The sequence below is a fragment of the Sus scrofa genome, chromosome 2 (assembly GCF_000003025.6).
Source record: "Sus scrofa isolate TJ Tabasco breed Duroc chromosome 2, Sscrofa11.1, whole genome shotgun sequence".
In the NCBI taxonomy this organism is placed as follows: domain Eukaryota; kingdom Metazoa; phylum Chordata; class Mammalia; order Artiodactyla; family Suidae; genus Sus; species Sus scrofa.
The window spans coordinates 88,059,535-88,086,261 of NC_010444.4; the positions used below are offsets into that span (position 1 = coordinate 88,059,535).

The 26,727-nt window shown below is 39.2% G+C and overlaps 1 protein-coding gene across 3 annotated transcripts in view; it reads left to right on the plus strand.

Moving 5' to 3' along the window:
* Positions 1 to 26,727, plus strand: part of JMY (junction mediating and regulatory protein, p53 cofactor) — a 76,951-nt gene that overhangs the window by 37,963 nt on the left and 12,261 nt on the right. For all 3 annotated transcript variants that reach the window (XM_021084484.1, XM_021084482.1, XM_021084483.1), the window contains 5 exons: positions 2,951 to 3,120; positions 6,669 to 6,834; positions 7,337 to 7,524; positions 10,388 to 10,474; positions 25,909 to 26,004. In XM_021084484.1, coding sequence (XP_020940143.1) covers positions 2,951 to 3,120; positions 6,669 to 6,834; positions 7,337 to 7,524; positions 10,388 to 10,474; positions 25,909 to 26,004 — 707 coding nt within the window. The remainder of the gene's footprint in view (positions 1 to 2,950; positions 3,121 to 6,668; positions 6,835 to 7,336; positions 7,525 to 10,387; positions 10,475 to 25,908; positions 26,005 to 26,727) is intronic.

A 26,727-nucleotide genomic window follows, 5' to 3' on the forward strand; every position in this document is an offset into this window, starting at 1 on the left:
GTAGGTGACAACTTGAGCCTGAATTAGGACAGGAGCTACTCCACAGACACAGTTGGGAAGCAAGAGAAAAGGCTCTGGACTATTTTTGATTATGCAGAGTGTTTGACTCTGTGCTATGGTTACAAGTTCAGATAAAAATGGTAGAGTTAGCAGACTAGGTACTAGTTTCACTGTACTTCTATAGGTGTGTAACCTTGGTTTTAAGTTACCACAATCCCTCAGTTTCATATGTATATATATGTTGGAGGTGTTTATAAATGCATACAATGCCTATTCTGTAGGATTGCTGGGCAGATAGAGATAACACATGGAAAAATAACTTTGAAAATAATAAAACATGGGAGTTCCTATTGTGGTTTGACTGGTTAAAAACCCGGCTAGTATCCTTGATGCCTGGCCTTGCTAAGTGGGTTAAGGATCCAGCATTGCCACAAGCTGCACCGTAGGTCACAGGTGTGGCTCAAATATCATGTTGCTGTGGTTGTGGCATAGGCCTGCAGCTGTAGCTCTTATTAGACTCCCAGTCTGGGAACTTGCATATGCTGCAGGTACAGCCCTAAAAAGACAATAATAATAACATCATATAAATTTGAATGATTGTGGTGATGTATGCATGAGAGAAGAGAGAACAGACTATTTGGTTAATATTGCAGTGTGACATGAGAGAAACATTTGAATACCTGTCACTCTCATTCAGTTCCACAAAAGTCTTCTGAGTAGGTGCTGTATTTCCTTACTTTATCACTCAAAGGAATTGAGCCCAAGAACAGTTAAAGTTTCTGCCAAAAGTTACATGTCGGGTAGAAATGGGAATTTAACTCAAAGCTGTAATGTCTTCAAACCGCCTGCTGTTTTCCCCTACAGTGCACTACTGTATTGATCCCAAAGGTAGGCAGAGATTTGAAATGGCAGCAGCATTTGATATCCAAGCAGCATAAGTAGATATATGTTGGAAACTAATATTAAGGATCAGATTGGGAGTTCTCATCGTGGCGCAGTGGTTAACGAATCCGACTAGGAACCATGAGGTTGCGGGTTCGGTCCCTGCCCTTGCTCAGTGGGATCCGGCGTTGCTGTGAGCTGTGGTGTGGGTTGCAGATGCAGCTCAGATCCTGCGTTGCTGTGGCTCTGGCATAGGCCGGCGGCTACAGCTCCGATTGGACCCCTAGCCTGGGAACCTCCATATGCCACGGGAGCGGCCCCAGAAAAGGCAAAAAGACAAAAAAAAAAAAAAAAATCAGATTGATGATCAAATATGTTAGCATTTTAAAGTCCACACTAAATCAGAGAATCCAAAAGAACTATGTTGAGAGGAGATTCTGAATAATACCTAATGATAGGAAGGAACTCAAAGGCTAAATCAACAAATAATAATGGTCTTGAATGGAAATAACTACCACAAGCAAGTTGCAGGTTGGTTATATTTGGTCATTGGGACTGAGACTTAGAGAGAGCTGAGAGGGAGAAGTTGCTCTTTTTCCACTATAAGCCTGTGTACAGTTTTCACTTTTAAGTATATACTTATATTATCGTAAAGAATTTAAGATTTCGTAAAATTCGGAGGCAAAGTTACTGAGGTATTTCCTTGCAAAGAGGGTTATGATAAAGTAGCAGAATAAAAATATTAATGTTACTTCTGAATATATAAAAGAAACCACCAGAGAATGTACACTGATGTAAGACTACATTAGGTACTACGTAATCAGATTGCCTGTTTCTTTATGATAGTTAGAGTGTGTCTCTGACCTATTAAAATGATTGAGCATAAGGATGGATGGACCCAAGATGAGCTAGTAGCATACATACTATCAGTGATAAACTTCTTTAACTAGAATATATTAGTTGTTTGATCATCAGGAAATGTTTCTTGAATGAGGCCTCTATTGTGGCAAACTATAAAGTTCTTTTGGGGGGGCTGGCAAAGAGAAGTTGGGTGCCTTCTTTGGGAATTAGTTGTATTCTGACTCTTTGCTAATGTCTAGGATTTATTTCATGCTGCCTCAGATCTTTACAATACTTTTAGAGGACTGAAAAATAATTTGATTTAAATAATTTTAAGTAACCTGGGATAGTTACGGTTCTGATTTCAACATACCTAAGAAAAAGTATTTTAAAAGTATGAACTTTCACAGAAAAAAGTTTAATGTGAAAAGCGGGGGCAGCTTTGTTTGCTTCTTAGGGCTGCACCTGCAGCATGTGGAAGTTCCCAGGCTAGGGGTTGAATTGGAGCTACAGCTGCGCACGTACAGCGCACCTACAGCAATGCGGGATCCGAGCTGCATCTACAACCTACACCACATCTCACACGGCAATGCTTGATGTGCAGTCCACCAAACAAGGCCAGGGATCGAACCCACATCCTCATGGGTGCTAGTCAGATTCGTTTCTGCTGCGCCACAATGGGAACTCCCCTAAAAAGAGTATTTTTTATTAAAGTTTTAAAATTAACCCTGACAACTCAGTTTCATCTTAAAAAATTTATTTTTTAGGATGATTAATGTCTTCAATAAGAATTTTAAATTGAGAAGTTCCCATTGTGGCTCAGCAGAAACAAACCCGACTCATATCCATGAGGATGCATGTTGGATCCCTGGCCTTGCTCAGTGGGCTAGGATCCAGCATTGCCAAGAGCTGCTGCATAAGTTGCAAACATAGCTCGGACCTGGAATTGCTGTGGCTGTGGTGTAGGCTGGCAGCTGCAGCTCTGATTCGACTCCTAGCCTGGGAACCTCCATATGTAGCATGTGTGGCTCTAGAAAAAAAAGAAATTTAAATAGAATCTAAAATGCTGTTGAAGTGTATTTTAGAGCTGTTATAGGTAATTTATCATAGTGGTGGGATTTGAATGTTTATCTCTGAGTATGTAATCAGTGGAATCTAAGACTTTCAATTTTTTACTATCACGTTGTCTTAATGACTCAATGTTTCTTTAAAAAATCATTACCAATAGCTGTGTATGATCGAATGCGAGCAGATCAGAAGAAATTTGGTAAAGCATCATGGGCAGCAGCTGCTGAACGTATGGAAAAACTCCAGTATGCAGTTTCTAAGGAGACTCTGCAGATGATGAGAGCTAAAGAAATATGTTTGGAACAGAGGAAACATGCACTAAAGGAAGAGGTAATAAAAACCAATACATGTTTTAAATGATTTTTATTTTTTCCATTATAGTTGGTTTACAGTGTTCTGTTAATTTTCTACTATACAGCAAAGTGACCCAGTCACACATATATTTATACATTCTTTTTCTCACGTTATCTTCCATCATGCTCCATCATAAGTGACTAGATCTAGTTCCCAGTGCTATACAGCAGGATCTCATTGCTTATCCATTCCAAAGGCAATAGTTTGCATCTATTAAGAAAATACATTTTTCAAAGGCAGTTGTTAATTTTGCACTTTCTCCGTGAGATGATGATAACTTTCACAGTGGGACCTGTGATAGAAGAATTAGACACCTGTGGCATTTTCGCAGCATCCCAGAGTGACTGTAAACAGCAATGCACTGTTAAGACAAAAGGAGCATTCATTTTCATATGTCCTCTCCAGCCCACCCCACAACTAGGCATCCACCAGTCTTATTTTCTCTCTCTATAGATTGGCTATTCTAGACATTTCCTATAAATTGAATCAGAAAAGATGCTTTCTCTCCCCCCCCCCCCCCGCCCACATACAGGGTAATGTTTTCAAGGTTCCTCTGTATTATAGCATGCATCATTGCTTAATTTACTTTTTTTTTTTTTTTTTTTTTTTTTTGCCAAATGATGCACTTTATGGTTATATCATGTTTTCTGCATTCATCACTTGGTGAACATTTGGGGTCTTTCTATTTTTGAACCTATGAATAAAGCTGCTGTGAACATTTGCGTGTAAGGTTTTCATTTACCTTGGTGTAAACTGGAGTGAAATGCTCTTTAGCCTATTGAGTAACTTCCAGACTGTTTTCCAAAGCAGCTATAACTTTTACATTGCTACCAGCAGTGTAGAAGGGATGGAATTTCTCCACATCTTTCTTTACATTATTGCTAATACCGATACTAGTACACTATTATAGGCATCCTGGTTAGTGTGAAGTGGTATTTCATTGTGGTTTTGATGTGCTTTCTCTGATGCCAGTGTTGTTGAGTATCTTTTGTGCTTATGGGCCACTTACACATCTTCTTTGAAGAAATGTCTTTAGATCTTTTGCCCATTTTTTTTTCCTCTCTTTTGGCTTTCCTGTGGCATATGGAATTCCTGGATCAGGGATCGGCTCTGAGCCTCAGTTGTGACCTAAGCTGCGGCTGCAGCAGTGCTGGATCCTTAACCCACTCTGCCAGGCCAGGATTGAATCTGTGTCCCCACACTCCCAAGATGTCACCGATCCCATTGCACCACAGTGGGGACTCCTGAATTGGGTTTTTTAAATTAAAGAGTTGAAAGAGTTCTCTACATATTCCAGATACAGGTCTTTTATCAGATAGGTGATTTGCAAATATTTGCTCCCATTCTGTGGATTGACGATACTGGCTTTTAAAAACATTGAATATCATGTATTTGTAAAAGTACATTTTAGTCTCTAGAGAAGGACAAAATGTCATTGCTGCTTTTATTAATACAGCTTTATGTAAAATACATTGCTCTATCAGTGTGCATATGCTTGTGGAACTCTTGTTTAAAGAAATAGTGTATGAGGTAACCTATAATAATATATCATGGCTATGATCTAGAAAGATCTTTTGGTTAATTTTAAGCTGCAGTTCTATTTTCCCCTTAGATTTTCTTATTTTATACTATTGTTGAAGGTAAAATTGAAACTTGTTCTGGAACTGTTCACACTTTATTCAGAATCTGTTCATAAATTTCAGTTCTATCTCATGTACCCTGGAGACATTTCCACTTGAATCTTCTTTTCTAGTTAGCTTTCTCCTTTTTTATTATTAGCTGTCTGGAATCTTCTTAAGTTCTAGAATTTTAAAACTTGAAATGCTAGCATTTTATTGCTCTTGCTAGCATTTCATTGCCTCTGAAGTAGAGGGCCACTCTATCTTAATCACATTAACTAGCTTTATTTTAACCAGATTGAATTGTACCAACAACATAGGATGACAAAAAGAGCAGCTGAGGGTAAGATTTCTGACTAGTTGCTGTTTCAGGAACATTGTTTTTACTGGAATTGGTCTCCAGTGGTAGAGGAAGGGCAAAGCTGAAATGGGCCAGAGAGTCTGGGATGATTATCTATGGGGTCATTTTCCCTGGGTTTAACCCAGTACATTAATGGTCTGTTTTTAATGTTCTGGATTGTGTTTGAATTCTTCAAAGGATTGGTAAGACTGTCATTTAGTCATTCTTGCCAGGTTTATGCTTGTTGAGTGATATAGTATATGCTTTGTGCTGTATATATATGTGTGTGTGTGTGTGTATATATATATCTGTGATGATGACTGCATTAGTTTTGTTAGTGTTTATTTAACGTGACCACACAACTCATGAGAAACAGACCAAATGTGATTTATTAAGCCCATCCCAAACAAATACCTTGATGGTGAGTACTTTATAATAACAGTACTAACCCTGTGGTTTAACTTATGGCGAGACTTTTGTTCTTTCAGAAAAATGTTGATATGTTATATCTCCTTAGATTATTTTAAAAAAAAAAGACTTCTTTCTGATGTGACTGTTTACTTGCCATGAAATTTGCCACGGGTGTAATGCTAAACTTCAAATAATTTCTAAATTAATGCTGAAATATTAATACCATCTAGGAAAGCAAAATTCTTTTAGACTTAAAAACATTTTTTAGGAGTTCCCATCATGACTCAGCAGTTAACAAATCTGACTAGCATCCATGAGGGCACAGATTCGATCCCTGGCCTTGCTCGGTGGTTTAAGGATCCTGCCTTGCGTGAGCTGTGGTGTAGGTTGCCAGTGTGGCTTGGATCCCACGTTGCTGTGGCTCTGGTGTACGTGGGTGGCTACAACTCAAATAGGACCCCTAGCCTGGGAACATCCATGTGCGGCCCTAAAAAAAAAAAAAGGAGTTCCCATCGTGGCACAGTGGAAACAAATCCAACTAGGAACCATGAGGTTGTGGATTCAATCCCTGGCCTCGCTCAGTGGGTTAAGGATCTGGCATTGCCATGAGCTCTGGTGTAGGTTTCAGGCTCTGCTCGGATCTGGCATTGCTGTGTCTGTGGTAGGTTGGCAGCTGTAGCTCCAGTTAGACCCCTAGCCTGGGAACCTCCATGTGCTGTGGGTGCAGCCCTAAAAAAAAAAAGACAGAAGACAAAAAACAAACAAAAAACACATTTTTTAAGCTACACTGGAGTAAGTACTATTCCTTTTAATCTATCTCGTTTTTAACTGTGTCTTGATTATAGTCCTTCTCATCCGTTTTAGGTCACAGACTCTTCCCTTTACAAATTTGAAAGCCGGGAACACTGTACTCAGAAAAAAAGCACACACAGCTTTGTATAGATTTCGTAGATTCTTAAATCATCTGTACCTGAGCCTCTGGTCTCAGATTGTCCACTTGCTTCATGGATTTATCCTGTCTGATTTGTATTTACTTCTAATCATAATTTGATTTCTTGTTTTTTCCAACTAGATACGTTCTTATTTATCCAGTGACAACGCTGGATCCTTAACCCACTGTACCACAGGGGAACTCCTTTTTATTTTCAATGCAGATGCAGAGTTTGCAGGGCGGTACAGAAGCCATAGCTCGATTGGATCAGTTAGAAGCTGATTATTATGATTTGCAACTTCAGTTATATGAAGTGCAGTTTGAAATCCTGAAGTGTGAAGAGTTGCTATTGACAGCACAACTGGAAAGTATCAAAAGACTTATATCAGGTATGATGTGCATCTAACCACATATGTTTACAAAAATACATATGAATGAATGATGTAATTTCCTCATGTATTTTTTTGCCTACATAGGGGAGAAGGTATATGGACACAAGCTATATTTCTTCTGTTGAGACTAAAAGTCGTAGTATAAAGTTAAACAAGTGGTTCAGGAGATGTAGTAGTACAACTATGTTACTACCTTTGTAAAATACTTTGTAAATAACTTTGCTGCTTCATCCAGAATCTGTATCTCAGAATTTGAATTTGGGAGACAGGGGTCATGGCATTTTACATTGAGCACTTAACTGTGTGTCAGACATTGCTAAACACTTCACACATTCCCCCGTGAGGTGTGTTTCCTAATAATCACTGTTTTACAAAGAAACTCGAAGAGGTAATGGCTCTGCCTGAGGTTACGGAATCAGCAAGTGGATCAGAACCCTGTTCTGTCTGGCTCCATAGCCCATGCTCTTAACTACTCCCCCTCTTTGCTACTTTGTAACAGAAAAGAGAGATGAAGTAGTATACTATGATACTTATGAAAGCATGGAGGCCATGCTGGAGAAGGAGGAGATGGCAGCATCTGTGCATTTACAGAGAGAAGAGCTACAGAAACTTCAACAGAAAGCCCGCCAGCTGGAGGCAAGACGTGGACGGGTTTCAGCCAAGAAGGCATACCTCAGAAATAAAAAGGTATAACAAATTACCTTGTTGAATATAGAACTTTAATATTACGTCTTACTTTTATTCATTACTCAATCATTGACCCATATTTTATAATTCTAACCCAATTTGTCAATAATACTTAGATATCTTTTAAAACTAAGTAAGAGTTACCTGTTTTTTCTCCATAGTTGGGGCATTATATAGTTGTCTGGGAATTACCCACTTAAATACATCAAAACAGTCAGTTGTGATGTGCTGTTTGCCTCAGCCACCCCAAAGGTGATTCTGCTTGGATTGACTACAAGACTCCATGTAATGCAATTCCTATTGCCTTTTTATTTAAGGAGGCCAGGAATGCTCTGTAATTAAGTAAATTAGTTCTGACCTCAGTCTTCAAGGACATTTTTATTTATGTCTGCCAAAAGGTGTCTATCAATTTAATCCATATTCTTTACTCTTCATTCTTACATTAGTCTAATGTAATTAAGGGAGGTAGGGGAATACCACAAATAGATTCTGTCCATTTATACCAGCAGCCTCTGATCTGCTGTAGCGTATCACACCTTACAGCCATGGGTTTCTAAATGATCTTGCCCTCTGCCCTGCCCTCCCCTCTCCCTGCCCCCAAGTCCAACAACTGTAGAGGGAAGGAGTGACAGAAGAAGGCTGGAAATACAGGAATTTAGACACACTTCTAAAAAGAAAGATAATGGGAGTTCCCATCGTGGCACAGCGGAAATGAATCCGACTAGGAACCATGAGGTTGAGGGTTTGATCCCTGGCCTTGCTCAGTGGATTAAGGATCCGGCGTTGCCATGAGTTGTGGTGTAGGTCGCGGATGTGGCTTGGATCCTATGTTGCTACGGCTGTGGTGTAGGCTGGCAGCTTTAGCTCTGATTAGACCCCTAGCCTGGGAACCTCCATGTGCCAGGAGTGCAGCCCTAAAAAGCAAAATAAATAATAGATAACGAGAAGATAAACCATACAGTGACAAAAGATACAATAGAATATCATACCCAGTAGACCTCTATTAGTTAAATTATGTCCTGCCTCTCCCCTTGAAAGACCAAAGATGGTTTCTGGCTGTGCCATGAGGACTTGAGGTCTATGCTTTGTGATTAAACTTTTCAAGGAGAATAATAGAAGTAACATTGTATGCATACATACTTATATGTATCTTCTTTAATTCTCCCAGTGGTTGAAAAGCATTCTCCTATCTCATTTGGTGGCAAATTCAGACCTGAACAAATATGCAAATATGAAGTTATCAATTTCTTTATGCTACTTACTTTGACTATATATTCACTGGAAAGGAATAAGTAATACACTCTATAGGATGTTGCTTCACATCCTCCTGGAGTTACTGGGCAATAAACAGCATGTGCAACATATCACCTTTTTTAACGTCAAAAAATGTTAATTTCCAAACATACCTGGTCTCTGTTCTAGATAAGGAATTGTAGACAAGAATCTTCATTTTATAACCAAGGGAACTAAGGCTTCCAGTCATTAATCACCCAAGGAAAAAGCAGCTGGTAATGGTCAAAGAGAGGATTCTTTTTTTTTTTTTTTTTTTTTTTTTTTTTTGCCATTTCTTGGGCTGCTCCCGTGGCATATGGAGGTTCCCAGGCTAGGGGTCTAATCGAAGTTGTAGATGCCAGCCTATGCCAGAGCCACAGCAACTCAAGATCCCAGCCGCATCTGCGACCTACGCCACAGCTCACAGCAACGCTGGGTCCTTAACCCACTGAGCAAGGGCAGGGACCAAACCTGCAACCTCATGGTTCCTAGTCGGATTTGTTAACCACTGCGCCATGATGGGAACTCCCAAAGAGAGGATTCTATCCTAGGTCTGTGTGACTTCGAAGCCTGAGTCATCATATCACTATATCATGCCATTTTCTCCCTTGAAGACTCCCCTGGACAGGTTCATTTCATGATCAATACTTGTTAGGCAACAGAGTTAACCAAGAGTGGGTGAAGATAGGAAGGAGATAAAAGAGATGCTTTAAAAAACAGCTTCCTAGCTTAAAAGGTCATTCATTATATGATTTGTATCAGGTTAGAAGAGTGATCTTTTGATGTAGCTTTGATAGTGTTGGAAACTAATGGTAATCCTTTTATCCAGAAGGACTCAGAGGAGATGACGGCTCAGTGTGGTGCTGCAAGAAAGGTGCTAGATGATAAAATTACTTTGTAAAGAGGATGTATCTCCTACTTAATATTATTTTCATGTGATTAGAATTAGCATACCTGTAGCATACTATTACCATACTTCCTAGTCTTTAAGGTCTCCTTAGCTCTGAAGTCTGTGACCAGGAGAGTCAGATTTCATAGTATTGCTTAAACCAGTCTAGGCAAAATCATGTTCTTTAATTCATCGGAGATGACTTAACGAAACTAATTTTTTTTTTCTTTTTGGTCATGCCTTTAGCATATCTGAGCCATGGATCAAATCCTCACCATAGCAGTGACCCAAGCCACTGCAATAATAATGCCAAGTCCTTAACCCACCATGCCACCAGGGAACACCCCAAAATGAGTATTACCATACTCATATTCAAAGAGTATGGTAATGCATGGAATCTTCTGGCCACAGTCTTCAGAGTAGAAAGAGACTACCCCTTTTGCTCTACTCTGCCCCCATCCATTCCCTTCCAAAAAAGGGGAGAAATCAGGAATCCTAGAGATATTAAATAATTTAACAGAAGAGTCTTTTAAGATTCTGATTATTTGGCTTATGCTGCTTCAGTATTCCAGATGAGAAACCAGAGGTGGCTTACTTGATACTTTGCTGGGTAGATGTATGTTAAGATTAAAGTTTGACTTACGTAAATTTTGGAGTCTTTTAAATTTCACTTATATTGAAATACGTTTCATGTATTTATAGGAAATTTGTATTGCAAAACACAATGAAAAATTCCAGCAGCGCCTTCAGAGTGAAGATGAATATAGAACCCACCACACAGTACAGCTCGTAAGTTTGCACTCTTAAAGTCTTAGAATAAAACTTTGAATTTTACATACCTCAAAGTGAATAAAATTTATAAGAATGTTATAGATAGATGGTAACATTAGGTCACTGTACAATCATTCCTCAGTATCCGCTGGGAAATTGGTTCCAAGACACCTCCTCCTCAATATCAGAATTTGGATGCTCCAGGCCCTTCTGTAAAATGGCAGAGTACTTGAATTCAGTCTACACACATCTTTGTATTTGTTTAAGTCATCTCTAGTTACTTATAATACCTTATACAATGTAAATGCTATGAAACTAATTGCCAATAGGCAAATTCTCCTTTTGTGAAACTTCTGTGCTTCTGTGTTTTTTCCCTCTGAGTGTTTTCAGTCCGAAGTTGTTTGAATCTGAGGATGCGGAACTTGCAGATACAGATGGCCAACTTCATTGTGCTATATGTTCTGATGGTTTTGCCAAATACATAATGACATGAAATCACCATACAGTAATATACTGAAAATTTTTACTGCTCTAACAATTCCATGCTCCCCCTATTTATAAATTTTGGCAACCACTGATCTTTTTTTAATTATTATTATAGTTGATTTTCAGTGTTCTGTCAATTTCTGCTGTACAGCAGAGTGACCCTGTCATACCTATACATTTTGTTCCTCACATTATCGTCCATCATGTTATATATCACAAGTGACAAGATACAGTTCACTGTGCTATACAGCAGGATCTCATTGCTTATTCCACTCCAGATGCAATAGTTTGCATCTACTAACCCCAAACTCCCAGTCCATCCCATTGCCTCCCCACCAGCAACCACAAGCCTGTTCCCCCTGTCCATGAGTCTGTTTCTTTTCTGTAGATAGGTTCATTTGTGCCGTATATTAGATTCCAGATATAAATGATATCATGGGGTATTTGTCTTTCTGTTTCTGACTTCATCCAGTATGAGAGTCTCTAGTTCCATCCATGTTGTGGCAAATGGCATTATTCTTTTTTATGACTGAGTGGCATTCCGCTATGTTTATATATACCTTCTTTATTTATCTGTGGATGGATATGTAGATTGTTTCCAAGTCTTGACTATTGTGAATAGTGTTGCAGTGAACATAGGGATGCATGTATCTTTTGAAATGAAAGTTTTGTTTGGATATATGCCCAGAAGTGGGATTGCTGGATCATATGGTAGTTCTATATTTAGTTTTCTGAGGTACCGCCACACTGTTTTCCATGATGGTTGTACCAATTTATATTCCCAACAACAGCGAAGGAGGGGTACCTTTTCTGCACACCCACTCCAGCATTTGTTATTTGTTGACTTGTGTCTTTTTTGGATTTTTTTGTTTTTGTTTTTTGTCTTTGAGGGCTGCACCCATGGCATGTGGAAGGTCCCAGTTTAGGGGTTTAATCAGAGCTGTAGCCACTGACCTACACCACAGCCGCAGCAACGCCAGATCTGAGCAGAGTCTGCTACCTACACCACAGCTCATGGCAACATCAGGACCTTAACCCACTGAGTGAGGTCAGGAATCGAATCTGCATCCTCATGGATGCTAATCAGATTCATTTTCACTGAGCCACGACGGGAACACCTGTTGACTTGTTACCATTCTGACCAGTGTGAGGTGGTATCTCATTGTAGTTTTGATTTGCATTTCTCTAGTGATGTTGAACATCTTTTCATTTGCCTGTTGGCCATCTGTATATCTTCTTTGGAGAAATATCCATTCAGGTCTTCTGCCCATTCTTCAATTGGGTTGTTTGGTTGTTTTGTTTTTGTTTTGTTTTGTTTTTGTGCTGTTTAATTTTATAAGTTACTAGTATATTTTGGAGATAAAGTCCTTGTCAGTTGCATTGTTTGAAACTGTTTTCTCCCATTCCTAGGTTGTCTTTTTTTTTTTTTCTTAATAGTTTCCTTTGCTGCACAAAAACTTTTAAATTTGATTAGGTCTCATTGGTTTATTTTTGTTTTTATTTTATTGCCTTAGGAGACTGACCCAAGAAAACATTTGTATGGTTGATGTCAGAGAATGTTTTGCCTATGTTCTTTTCTAGGAGTTTGGTGGTGTCTTGTCTTATGTTTAAGTCTTTAAGACACTTTGAGTTTATTTTTGTGCGTGATACAAGGGTGTGTTCTAGCTTCATTTTTTTAAATGCAGCTGTCCAGTTTTCCCAACTGGACAGATCTGAGCTGAGTCTGAGACCTTACTGAAGAGTCTTTCCCATTTTATATTCTTACCTCCTTTGTTGAACATTAATTGACCCTAGGTGTCTGGGTTTATTTCTGGGTTTTCTCTGTTCTGTTTCATTGGTCTGTATGTCTGTTTTGGTACCAGTACCACACTGACTTGATTACTGTAGCTTTGAAATATTATCTGAAGTCTGAGAGAGTTATGCCTCCTGCTTGGTTTTTGTTCCTCAGGATTGCCTTGGCAATTCTAGGTCTTTTATGGCTCCATATAAATTTTTGTTCTAGTTCTGTGAAAAATGTTGTGGGTAATTTGATAGAAATTGCTTTGAATCTCTAGACTGCTTTTGGTAGTATGGCCATTTGAATGGTATTAATTCTTCCAATCCAGGAGCATGGAGTATCTTTCCATTTCTTTGCATCCTCTTTAATTTCCTTGATTCATGTTTTGTAGTTTTCCTGATATAAGTCTTTCACCTCCTTGGTCAGGTTTATTCCTAGGTATTTAATTTTTGGGGTGCTATTTTACAAGGTATTGTACAAGGTATTGTATTTTTATATTCCTTTTCTAATATTTCATTGTTGGTATACAGAAATGCAATCAATTTCTGAATGTCCGTCTTGTATCCTGCTGCTTTGCTGAATTCATTGATCAGTTCGAATAGTTTTTGTGTGGAGTCCTTAGGGTTTTCTATATATAGTATCATGTCCTTTGCATAGAGGGACAGTTTTACCTCTTCTTTTCAGTTTAGGTAACCTTTTATTTCTTTTGTTTGCCCCATTGCTGTGGCTAGGACTTCCAATACTATGTTGAATAAAAAGTGTTATAAGTGGACATCCTTGCCTTGTTCCAGATTTGAGTAGAAAGGCTTTCAGCTTTTCTTCATTGAGTATTATAATGGCTGTGGGTTTGTCATAAATGGCTATTATTATTATTACCCATTTTGGTAAAGTTTTTATTGTGAATGAATGTTGGACTTTGTCAAATGCTTTTTCTGCATCTTTTGAGATGATCATGTGGTTTTTTGCTTTTCTTAATGTGGTGTATGATGTTGATTGATTTACATATGTTGAACCATCCTGTGAACTTGGAATGAATCCCACTTGGTTGTGGTATGTGATCTTTTTTATATGTTGTTGGATTCGGTTGGCTAAAATTTTGTTAGGTATTTTTGCATCGATATTAAAGATACTGGCCTATAATTTCCTCTTTTGGTTGTATCTTTGTCTGGTCTTGGTATTAGGATGATTGTGGCTTCATAGAAGGTCTTTGGGATTATTTCTTCTCCTTCAACCTTTTGGAAAAGTTTAAGAAGGATGGGTATAAGTTCCTCTTTGTATGTTTGTTAGAATTCGTCTCTGAAGCCCTCTGATCCTGGACTTTTGTTTGTACAGAGTATTTTTATTGCATATTCAATTTCATTGGTAGTGATTCGTCTGTTCAATTGATCCATCTCTTCTTGATTCAGTTTTGGCAGGCTGTCTCTAGAAAGTTGTCCATTTCGTCTAGTTTGTCAGATTTGTTGGCATGTAATTGTTCATAGTATTCCCTTATGGTTTTTTGTATTTCTGCAGTATCTGTTGAGACGTCTCCTTTTTCATTTCTTATTATATTTGAGTTCTTTCTTTCCTCTTAGTTGGTCAGTCTGGCCAGAGGTTTGTTAATTTTTTATAATGATTTTTTTATAGCTGATTTACAGTGTTCTGTCAATTTTCTGCTGCACAGCAAGGTGACCCAGTCATACCTACATGTATAGATTCTTTTTTTCTCACATTATCATGCTCCATCACAAGTGACCAGACATAATTCCCAGTGCTATACAGCAGGATCCCATTGCTTATCCATTCCAAAGACTGTAGTTTGCATCTATTAACCCCAAATCCCCAGGCCTTCCTACTCCCTTCCCCTCCCTCTTGGCAACCACAAGTCTGTTCTCCATGGACATGATTTTCTTTTTTGTGGAAAGGTTCATTTGTGCCCTATATTAGGTTCTAGATATAAGTGAAATCATATGGTATTTGTCTTTCTCTTTCTGAATTACTTCACTTAGTATGAGAGTCTCTAGTTCCATCCATGTTGCTGCAAATGGCATTCTTGTGTTCTTTTTTATGGCTGAGTAGTATGCCATTATGTATAGATACCACATCTTAATCCAATTGTCTGTCGATAGACATTTAGGTTGTTTCCATGTCTTGGCTATTGGGAATAGTGCTTCAAAGAACATGTGGTTGCATGTGCCTTTTTCAAGGAAAGTCTTGCCCAGATAGATGCCCAAGAGAGGAATTGCTGGGTCATATGGTAGTTCTATGTATAGTTTTCTAAGGTACTTCCATACTGTTTTCCATAGTGGTTGTACCAATTTACATTCCCACCAACAGTGTAGGAAGGTTCCCTTTTCTCCACACCTTCTCCAGCATTTGTTATTTGTGGACTTATGAATGATGGCCATTCTGACTGTTGTGAGGTGGTACCGCACTGTAGTTTTGATTTGCTTTTCTCTAATAATCAAGGATGTTGAGCATTTTTTCATGTGCTTGTTGGCCATCTGTATATCTTCTTTGAAGAAATGTCTGTTCAGGTCTTTTGCCCATTTTTCAATTGGGTTGTTGGCTTTTTTGCTGTTGAGTTGTGTAAGTTGTATAGTTGAGAGATTAAGCCCTTGTCAGTTGCATTATTTGAAACTATTTTCTCCCATTCTATAAGTTGTCTTTTTTTTTTTTTTTTTTTTTATGGTTTCCTTTGCTGTGCAAAAGCTTGTCGGTTTGATTATGTCCCAGTGGTTTAGGTTTGTTAATTTCATTTACCCTTTCAAAGAACCAGCTCTTGGTTTTATTGATTTTTTTTTTCTATTGTTTTTTGAATTTCTATTTTATTGATTTCCTCTCTGATCTTTATGATTTCCTTCTGCTGACTTCAGGTGTTCTTTGTTTTTATTTTGTATTGTTTTGTTTTTTTCCTTTTTCTAGTTCTGTTAGGTGGTAGGTTAAGTTGTTGATATGAGATTTTTCTTCTTTTCTGAGGAAGACCTGTATCACTCTGAACTTCCTTCTAAGAACTGCTTTTGTGGCATCCCATAGATTTTGAAGGGTTGTGTTTTCATTATCATTTGTCTTGAGGTATTTTTAAATTTCTTTTGATTTCCTCATTGCCCCATTGATTTATTTAGTAGCATGTTTAGTTTCCATGTAGTCACTTTTTTCTCATTTCTTTTCCCGTGGTTGATTTCTAGTTTCTTGCCAGTGTGGTCAGAGAAGATATTTGCAATAATTTCTGTACCCTTAAAATTGTTGAGATTAGTTTTGTGCCCTAGTATGTGGACACTCTTTGAGAATCTTCAATGTGCACTTGAATGTGTTTTCTGTTTTTTTTAGATGTGATGTCCTGAAAATGTCAGTTAAGTCCAACTTTTCTATTGTGTAATTTAGGATCTCTGTGGCCTTATTGATCTTCTGTCTGGAGGATCTGTCCATTGATATGAGTGGGGTGTTAAATTCTCCTACTGTTATGGTATTCCGATCAGTTTCTCCTTTTATGTATGTTAGTATTTGTTGTATGTATTTGGGTACTCACATATTAGGAGTATATGTATTGACAAGTATAATATCCTCTTCTTGAATGGGTCCTTCTGTCAGTAAATAGTGTTCCTCCTTGTCTTCCTTTATGGCCTTTGTTTTAAAATCTATTTTGTCTGATAGTATTGCAACTCCTGCTTTCTTGTCTTTTCCATTCGTATGAAATTTTCCATCCTCTCACTTTCAGTTTTTATGAGTCTTTTGCCCTAAGGTGAGTCTCTTATAGACAGCATATTGTAGGCTTTTGTTTTTTTATCCACTCTGCCACTCTGTATCTTTTGATTGGAGCATTCAGTCCATTGACCTTTAAGGTAATTATTGATAAATATGCATTTATTGCCATTTTAAATGTTGTTTTCCAGTTGAGTCTATGTTTCTCCTTTGTTCCTTTCCTTTTTTGGTTGAGTGATTTCCTCTCCTTTTCTTTCTTTTTTTTTTTTTTTTTGCTTTTTTTTTTTTTTGCTTTTTAGGGCCACACCCACATCATATGGAAGTTCCCAGACTATGGGTTGAATCAGAGCTACAGCTTCTGGCCTGTGCCACAGCTGCAGCAGCATGAGATCTGAGCTACATCTGTGACATACACCACAGCTCATGACCACACTGGATCCTTGACCCACTGAGTGAGGTCAGGGATCAAACTTGGATCCTCATGTATACTAGTCAGATCCGTTTCCACTGCACCACAGTGGGAACTACTGGATGGTTTCCTTTTATTTTATGCTTGTGTCCTCTTCTTTTCAGTGTTTGTGAAGGTATTGTTTGGTTTTTATTTGTGGTTGCCCTGTTTTTAAAGTGTGTAACCCCTTCCTATATCTTCTTGATTTAGTCTGCTAGTCATATAGGTTCAAACACATTTAAAAAAAAAAAAAAAAAAGTCTAGGTTTTCCTACTTTCCTTCCCCACATTTTATTATTTCAAAGTGTTTTTTGAACATCTTCATGTTTATTCTTTTGCTCTTCCTTGTTTTATCATTGCTTTTATATACAGTAGGGTTTTTTTTTCCCTTTTAGATCTGTATACTACCTTATTTAAGTGATTGCTTTCCAGTTGGTTTCCTCCATCTTAATTCTTTTTACTTTTTTATTTAGAGGAGCCCTTTTAGAATGGGTTTAGTATTGCTGTACTCTTTTAGTTTTTGTTTGTTGGAGAAATTCTTTATTTCTCCTTGCATTTTAAATGATGCTCTTGCTGGGTAGAGTATTCTAGGTTGCAAATTTTTCCCATTTAGAAATGTGAATATATCTTGCCACTCTCTTCTGGCCTGTAGTGTTTCTGTAGAGAAACCAGCTGATACCCTTATGGGGGTTCCCTTATAATTAACCCTTTGGTTTTCTCTTGCTGCTTTTAGAATCCTCTCTTTAACTTTTGCCATTCTTATTATAGTGTGACTTGGTGTGGGCCTGTTTGGGTTCAACTTGTTTGGGGCCCTCTCTGCTTCCTATATCTTGATAATTTGTTTCCTTTACATTTGGAAAGTTGTCAGTCATAATTTCTTCAAATATATTTTCAATCCCCTTTTCTTTTTCTTCTTCTGGAATCCCTATTATGCATAGATTGGCCCACTTTATATTGTCCCATAGATCTCTTATATTGCTTTCATGTTTTTTTCATATGGTTTTCTGCCTGGTGTCCTGATTGAGTGATTTCCATTAGTCTATCTTCCAAGTCACTAATTCATTCCTCTGCATTATTCATTCTGCTCTTCAGTGGCTTTAACTCAACTCACATTTCTGCAAATGATTTTCTAATTTTTCTTGGCTCCTCCTTACATTTTCTAGTTCCTTTCTAAAGTAATCTGCACTACTGTTCATATCTGCTCTTAATTCCTTTAGTATTTTCACTATCTCCTTTTTGAACTCTGTCAGACTGCAGAGGTCTGTTTCACCATTTGCTCCTTAAGGGGAATTTTCCTGTTATTTTCACTGGGAATAGTATGGTTCCTGAGCTTCTTCATGTTGCTTATATTTTTCTTATTCTGTGAGTTTAGGGAAAACAACTCCTGTAGTCTTGGAGGACTCTATATGCAAGAGCACCCCTGGGTATTTTGTGAGGGCTTAATGTTTATTTTTGGCATAAGGGCTGCTTTGGTGTCTCTTTGCTCAGTACGTGCAGGCTGTTATCCCCATGATAGGGTGCTGAGTGTGCTTCCAGGAAGATGGAGGCAGTGAGCAGGCCTAGTAGCCAGTGTCTGGTTGCTGGGTCCTTTACAGTGGCAAGGACCTGCCAGGAGGTCAGACAGGGTGCTCCTAGTTGCAATGCCCTGGGATGTGACAGTGATCCTCAGGCAGGTGTAGGCGGTGCCCAGAGTGTTTGGCAGTGGCAGCAGCAGGGTGTGTGCATTCCCAAGGAAGTGAGAGCAACAATGGGTGGTGCTCAGTTGTAGTGCCTTCGTCTGTGCCAGCCTGAGGTGACTGGGGCCGCAGGTGGTGACTGTTCACTGACCCCTAGTGGTGGTGGGCCACACCTACCTCTGGTGTCTGAGATGACTGCTGTGGTTTGCACCTGCTGCCTGTAGACCACACAAGATGCAACATGTTGTGCTTAGCCCATGCAAGAGGTGTGCAGCCACCCATATCCTGTGCCGGAGGTGCCCCACCCTCTGAGAGTCCATGTGTGCTCAAGGTAAAATATTTTATGGCAGTCCACCCCTCCCCTTCTCACCCTCCACCAGTGGTGCCTTGCTTCTCCTGTGGGCCCAGACCTCCTCCTGGGTTCCCTCGGCTGTGGCTCTCCATTCCCCAGCCCATGGCATACTGCTCCCTAGCCCCTCAGGCTGTCTCCACATAGCCAACCATAGTCCTCTCCCAGGAACTGACCTCCAGAGCCTGAGTCTCAGTGTCCAGCCCCCACCCGAGTGTCTCAGGCTGTGGTGTCTTAGGATGTGGTATCAATGGTCTTTGGGGCTCTCTCTCTGCTTTGCCCTCTTCAGTCCAGCTGCTGTGCTTTTCTCCGAGGATTGGAGGTCCCTGCATCTCGGTTGGTCTCCCCATCAGTTAGGTGGCTTCCCAGGGTATGGGTCCCTTTCCTCTTTCACAGCTCCCTTTCAGGAGTGCTAGTCCTGTCCTGATTCCTTTCTCTCTCTCTTTTTTCCTTTTCCAACCAGTTATGTGGAGGGTTTCTTGCCCTTTTTGGAGATTTAAGGTCTTCTGCCAGTGTTTAGTAGATGTTTTGTGTAAGTTGTTCTACATGTAGATGGGGTTTTTTGATGCGTTAGGGGGAGAAGGTGAGTGCCATGTCTTACTCCTCTACCATATTGATCCCTTCAGCATCCACTGGTCTTCTATTTTGCCTTTTCCCAGAATGTCTAATTGTAATCATACAGTATGTAGTCTTTTCATATTGGCGTATTTAACTTGTAATGTGCACTTAGGTTCCTCCATGTATTTTCATGGCATGGTAGCTTATTTTCTTTAGCACTGAATAATACTCCATTGTCTGGATGTACCACAGTTTATTTACCAATTCACCTAGTGGAGGACATCTTTGTTGGTTCCAAGTTTTGACAATTATGAATAAAGCTGATAATGTCTTGTGCACATTAAGTTTTCAACTCTTTGGGATAAATAGCAAAGAGCATGATTGCTGGATTTTTGGGGGGGTGGGGGAGAAGTATGCTTGCCTTGTAGGAAACTAACTACCATTTTGCATTCCCACTAGCAGTGAGTTCAGAGTTCATCCACATCCTCACCAGCATTTAGTGGTGTTGGTGTTTTGATTTTAGCCATTCTTATAAGTGTGTAGTGTTACCTCATAGTTTTTTTGTTTTGTTTTGTTTTTTGTCTTTTTTAGGGCTGCACCCACAGCATGTGGAAGTTCCCAGGCTAGGGGTCGAATTGGAGCTGCAGCTGCCAGCCTACACCACAGCCACAGCCATGCCAGATCCTTAACCCACTGAGTGAGGCCAGGGATCGAATTCACATACTCACAGATACTAGTCAGGTTTGTTACCTCTGAACCATGACAGGAACTCCCTCTCATAGTTATTTAATTTGCAGTTTCCTAATGGCGTATGATGTTGAGCATATTCTCACAATGTTTATCTACCATCTTGTACCTCTTCTTTAGTGATGTATGTTCATTTTTATTTATTTATTTATTGTCTTTTTGCTATTTCTTTGGGCCGCTCCCGCGGCATATGGAGGTACCCAGGCTAGGGGTCAAATCGGAGCTGTAGCCACTGGCCTATGCCAGAGCCACAGCAACGAGGGATCCAAGCTGCGTCTGCAACCTACACCACAGCTCACGGCAATGCCGGATCGTTAACCCACTGAGCAAGGGCGGGGACCGAACCCGCAACCTCATGGTTCCTAGTCGGATTCGTTAACCACTGCGCCACGACGGGAACTCCAATATGTTCATTTTTAAATTAGGTCACTTGTTTTCTTATTGTTGAGTTTTTGAAAGAGGTATTTGTACATTCTGGATAACAGCCACTTTCAGATATGTCTATTGCAAATACCTTTTCCCAGTCTGTGGCTTGCCTTGTCATTCCTTGACAGTATCTCTTGCAGAGCAGAGTTTTTCATTTGAATTAAGTTCCATTTATCAGTTCCTTGTTTCATAGACCTTTGGCATTGTATCTAAAAAGTCATCACCAAACCCAAAGTCATCCAGTTTTTCTCTTGTGTTATGTTGCAGGAGCTTCATAGTTTCACATTTTACATTTTGGTCTGTGATCTATTTTAAGTTAATATTTGTGAAGGGTGTAAGACTAAACTTTTTTTTTTCCTGTCTTCTATTTTAAATGTGGATGCCTAGTTACTGTAGCACCATTTGCATTTGCTGAAAAGACTACCATTTCTCCATTGAATTTCCTTTACTCCTTGTTAAGGACCAGTTGATTATATTTATGTGGGCCTTCTGTTCTGTTGTTCTAGGTTTTATTACCTCTCCAAGTGAACTTTCAAATCAGATTGTTGATAAACACAAACAACAAATAAACAGCTGAGGGGTTCCCATTGTGGCTCAGCAGTAATGAACCCAACTAGTATGCATGAGGATATGGGCTCAATCCCTGGCCTCGCTCAGTGGGTTCAGGATCTGGCTTTGCTGTGAGCCGTGGTGTAGGTCGCAGACATGGCTTAGCTCTGGTGTTGCTATGGCTGTGGTGTAGGCTGGCATTTGGAGCTCTGATTCAACCCCTGGCCTACAAACTTCCATATGCCACGAGTGCTGCCCTAAAAAGACAAAAAAAATAAATAGCTGAGATTTTGCTTATGATTGCATTGAATCTGTAGACAAGTTGGGAATAATTGATACCTGTTGAGCCTTCTCATATGTGAACAAAGAAAGACTATTGCTTCACTTAGTTCTTTCTTTTATAAGAGTTATAGTTTGCCTTATAGATCTTGTATACATTGTATTAGAGTTGTAGAATTATCTGTCTTCTTTTTTTTTGAGGGGGTGGTAATGTAAAAGGTTTTAATTTCAAGTTCCTGTGTTTCAATGCTGTTATATTAGGAGGCAGTTGACTTATGTGTCAGCTTGTATCCTGCCGCCTTGCTTTAAATTGCTTATTAGTGCTAGTAGTTTTTTTGGTGCTTCTTTCATATTTTCGAAAGACAGTCATGTCATATACAAATAAAGGCAGCTTAGTTCTTTTGTAGCAATCTGAATACCTCTTATTTGTTCTTCTTATTCCATTAGCTAGGACTTCCAGTATGGTGCTAAAAAGGAGTGGTGAAAGGAAACTTCTTTGTCTTTTCCTGGTCTTCGTAGGAAGCTTTTTAATTTGTTGTGATTAAGTATGATGTTAGCTCTGTAGGGTTTTTGTAGTTGTCCTTTATCAAGTTGAGAAAGTTCCCCTTTAGTTACAGTTTGGTGAGATCATTTGTTCACTTTTTTTAAAAAGTGCATTTAAACCCATCTACACCCTCTGTTGCTTTATCTCATCATGCCTGCAATATATTACCCTTATAGTAACTTTTTCAGACACATGTCTTAGATTAGTCCACACCAGTAATTTATATTTCATTAGTAGCACAAATACTGACATGACCATATCACTCTATATTTAAAATTTTTCTTTTTTAAGTGGCACAGTAAACTACCCATAAGCTGTAAGTAAGAATCTTATGTCTTTAAATCAAACATTAAAATAAGAGGCATGAAGGAAGTTCCCTGTAGCACAGTGGGTTGAGGATCTGGCGTGGTCACTGCCGTGGCTTGGTTTCAGTCCTTGGCTTGGAAACTTCCACATGCTTCAGGCATGGCCAAAAATTGAGGAAATTGACACTTGAGGGAATCTCAAAGATAATGTCATCTGCCATATAATTTTGCGTAATACTAGCTTGGGTGAAATACTTCATGTAGGAAGAATGAATCCATTATCTATTCTTTAACATGCAAAGCTAGAAGAAAATGAACGTTGGCTTTGATAAAAATAAATCATTGTTTTTTTTCTTTTTCTTTTCTTTTTTTGGTCTTTTCTAGGGCTGCACCCGCGGCACATGGAGGTTCCCAGGCTAGGGGTCTAATTGGAGCTGTAGCCACCAGCGTACACCACAGCCACAGCAACGCAGAATCCGAGCCATGTCTGCGACCTGCACCACAGCTCACGGCAACACTGGATGCTTAACCCACTGAGTGAGGCCAGGGATTGAACCCACAACCTCATCTTTCCTAGTCGGATTCATTAACCACTGAGCCATGACAGGAACTCCAAATTATTGTTTTTCAAATCTAGTTTTAAACCACACACACACACTTATAGAAAAGAATACAACTCATAAGTGTTTAATTTTCACAAGATAAACATACACATGCAGGAGTTCCCGTCGTGGCGCAGTGGTTAACGAATCCGACTAGGAACCATGAGGTCGCGGGTTCGGTCCCTGCCCTTGCTCAGTGGGTTAACGATCCGGCGTTGCCGTGAGCTGTGGTGAAGGTTGCAGACGCGGCTCGGATCCCACGTTGCTGTGGTTCTGGCGTAGGCCAGTGGCTACAGCTCCGATTCAACCCCTAGCCTGGGAACCTCCATATGCCACAGAAGCGGCCCAAGAGATAGCAACAACGACAAAAGACAAAAAAAAAAAAAAAAAAAAAAAACATACACATGCAACCAGCAACCAGGCAATAAGCAGAATGTTAGAAACTCAAAACACCATGTGTCACCAGTAAGTACCTTTACCCCCAAAGGTAAATGATCTTCATTAAATGACTCTCTCCCAGATAGCAAAGGAGGGTGTGTGGGGGGAACTGATATTCAACCCAGGCCTGTGTGTTTCTTGCTATTATGCTGTTAAATACAATAGTATGCTCTGTGAAAAGCCCATACAAGCTAATCAGTTCATGCTTCAAGTCTGAAACTTTTTTCTCTTTCCACTTGGCATCTTTTAGATCATAGTAAGGTCTAACTGTGGATATACCAACTGACAGACCAGCAATATGACTAATCACTTTTATTCCTGAACTTCATATTTGACTATTTATATAATATGTTTAGAGATGCAGATTCACTGTTTGAAAACGCTGAGTATCTCTTAGATTACTGTTTTATTTCTCAAGTACTATATCCATTAGATAACGTACTCTTTATTTTTTTGTTTTTTAGGGCTGCACTCGCAGCATATGGAAGTTCCCAGGCTAGGGGTCAAATCGGAGTTATAGTTGCCGGCCTACGCCACAGCAACACAGGATCTGAGCTGTGTCTGTGACCTACACCACAGTTCATGGCAGTGCCACATCTTTGACCCACTGAGCGAGGCCCGCATCTTCTGGATACTAGTCAGGTTTGTTTCCACTGAGCTGCAGTGAGAACTCCAATAATGTACTCTTAAGTATAGAAAAATCTCTTCATCTCAGTGAGTGCTACTCTACAAGCCTTAGGAAGCTCCTTTGTTCCCTGAGTATCATGGTATGTATCCCATCCAGTGTGAAGCTGAAAGCTCACTCAGAATTCCAGGGGGTTTTACCAGATGTACATATAAGACTTTTTTCCTTTCCTTCTGTTGGCTCAGCTTGGAGAGCTGCACATTCCAGCTGTGTGAATGGAACTGAGTATAGAGTAGGGATGAGAAGTTGGGATAAGTTCCTGCCTCACTGTGTCTTTGAGCCATTCTGAGCTTTCCTCTCTAAATGAGGGATCTCCACGGGACCTTGATGTTGTTTAAATGAAGAGCTCAGGTCATGTCTTAATTTCCCACCTGGAAACCTTTAGGATTATATAGCAATCTGGGGCTGTTACTGAGATGCCTGACTTTGTATCTGTTTTGCCTTTGCAAATTCATAGACCTTCCCAGTGAGAAATCTCTAACGGGAAGAGATCTATCTTCTTGACCTGACGTAAGAAGAGTTGCAAGAATGTTCATCTTCGTCCTCCCTTGTCCCACCCTGACCATGTGTCCAAGGGGCTGATAAACATAGAAAGTTTCCAGTCCACCTCACCAAGACATAACCGATCCATAATTACATCCCTTTGGGCAGCTGCTTGGCATTTTGCTGCTCTTCAATACATTCCCTAATTGGCAGCTACATATTAGTCATCTTCAGTAGTATGGTTGTCAAAAACACAACTCCTATTCTTTATCCCCCTGCTAAGAACTACTTTTTTTCTTTCTTTTTTTTTTTTTTATTTATGTTTTATTTTTTGGCCGCGGCATGTGGAAGTTCCAAGGCCAGGGATCGAACCCAAGCCATAGCAGCAACCCAAGCCACTGCAGTAATAACAATGGACCCTTAACCCACTGAGACACCAAGAACGCTGAGAACCACTTTCTTTCCTTTGGAAAGAGGAATTTAAACTTGGCCAGCATTGAGTGGGTGGTAGGACTATTAATCCAGCTTGGGAATACAAAATGAAAGAGGTTTGAGACTGGGAAATGGGTGGGAAAAAAATGATATGAGGTATTAAGACACTTAAATTTGTGGCAAGAGGAATAGATTCCGTAATAGAATACCACCAGGCTTAACCCATATATAATTTTTTTTTACTTTTTTGTTCTTTTTTTTTTTTTTTTGCTTTTTTAGGGCCACACCCACAGCATATGGAAGTTCCCAGGCTAGGAGTCAAATCAGAGCTACTGGCTTAAGCCACAGCATCGCCAGATCCGAGCCACATCTGCAGCCTACACCATAGCTCACAGCAACACTGTATCCCTTTAACCCACTGAGAGAGTCCAGGGATTGAACTCGCATCCTCATGGTTGCTAGTCTAGTTCATTGCCACTGAGCCACAACAGGAACTCCCCCATATATAAATTAGTGACCAAGTAGTTATTTTTTTATTTTAATGTCAACTATTTGAGTTAACGGCTTGTGGCAGCTGCAAGTATTGCAGACTAAGCCATGGGAGTTCTGTAGTGGTGCAGTGAGTTAAGAATCTGGCATTGGCACTGCTGCGGCTTGGGTTCCATCCCTGGTCTGGGAATTTCCACATGCAGTGGGTGCTACCAAAATAAAATTGTTTAAGCTAAAACCCCCAAAGATGAAACATTTTTTAGTTTAGAGAAAATATTTTACTTTATAAACAGCCTTTAGTTGGGAGTAGATGCAAAAAGTCAAACAGCAATATCATTTCTGTTAAAAAACTGCTAATGTTTCATGCCATAAAACACTGCTAATGCATCATTGTTTGGAGTGATCCATTTTATAATATTGGGAAAACTTTTCTTTTTACTATTAATGATAAAATTAATAGGACACATAATGGAGTTACTATTTTTTTTTTTTAAACCAGAAAAGAGAAAAGTTACATGAAGAAGAAGAAAGAAAAAGTGCCTGGGTTAGCCAAGAAAGACAGAAAACACTGGATAGACTTCGAACCTTTAAACAGGTAATGAAAATATGATCAGTGTAATATTTTTCATTGCTTTTTTTTCTATTTTTTTATTCAGTGAATTTATCACATCTGTAGTTGTATAAAGATCATTGCAATCCAATTTCTTTTTAAACAGTTACATATATATTCCAATTGTTAGATTTATTTGTACGAGGAAAACTCAGTTTTCTTTTTGTTATTTAGAAAACAGTTACAGTCATGACAGTCCTTTTTAATTGAATCCTAGCTTAGCTCTGAACCTCAGAGCTATAGGTCAGGACCACTAGGAAGCCTAGATTCTTTTGAGTTTATTATAACATTAGTTATAATGGATATAACTATCCATTTCAAGCATGCGGGTGGGTGGGCATGGGGTCCTTAAACAAGGATAAGCCTTATATTAAGAAATGTTGTGCTAGAAAATGCATTATGCTACGTTTTACCATAGAAAAGAATGAGAGTTCTGTGTATCAACAAATTTTATTTATTTCCAACAAATTTTATTCTTTCTCCTCTTTTATCATAAGATGCATATATTGTTTTCAGAGCTTTTTAAAATGCCACGTAACCCCTTTAAAAAGAATATTAGTGTTAGTGTTTTTATCAGCAAGCACTTGGAAGTGTATTAAGAAACTAAGAATAGTTTTTTAAGCTTTCTGCATACTAATAGCAGGTGTTTGATTTGTTTTGTATTTTACATTGCTGTTTTTGTATTTAAATGAGTAATTTTGTTCACTA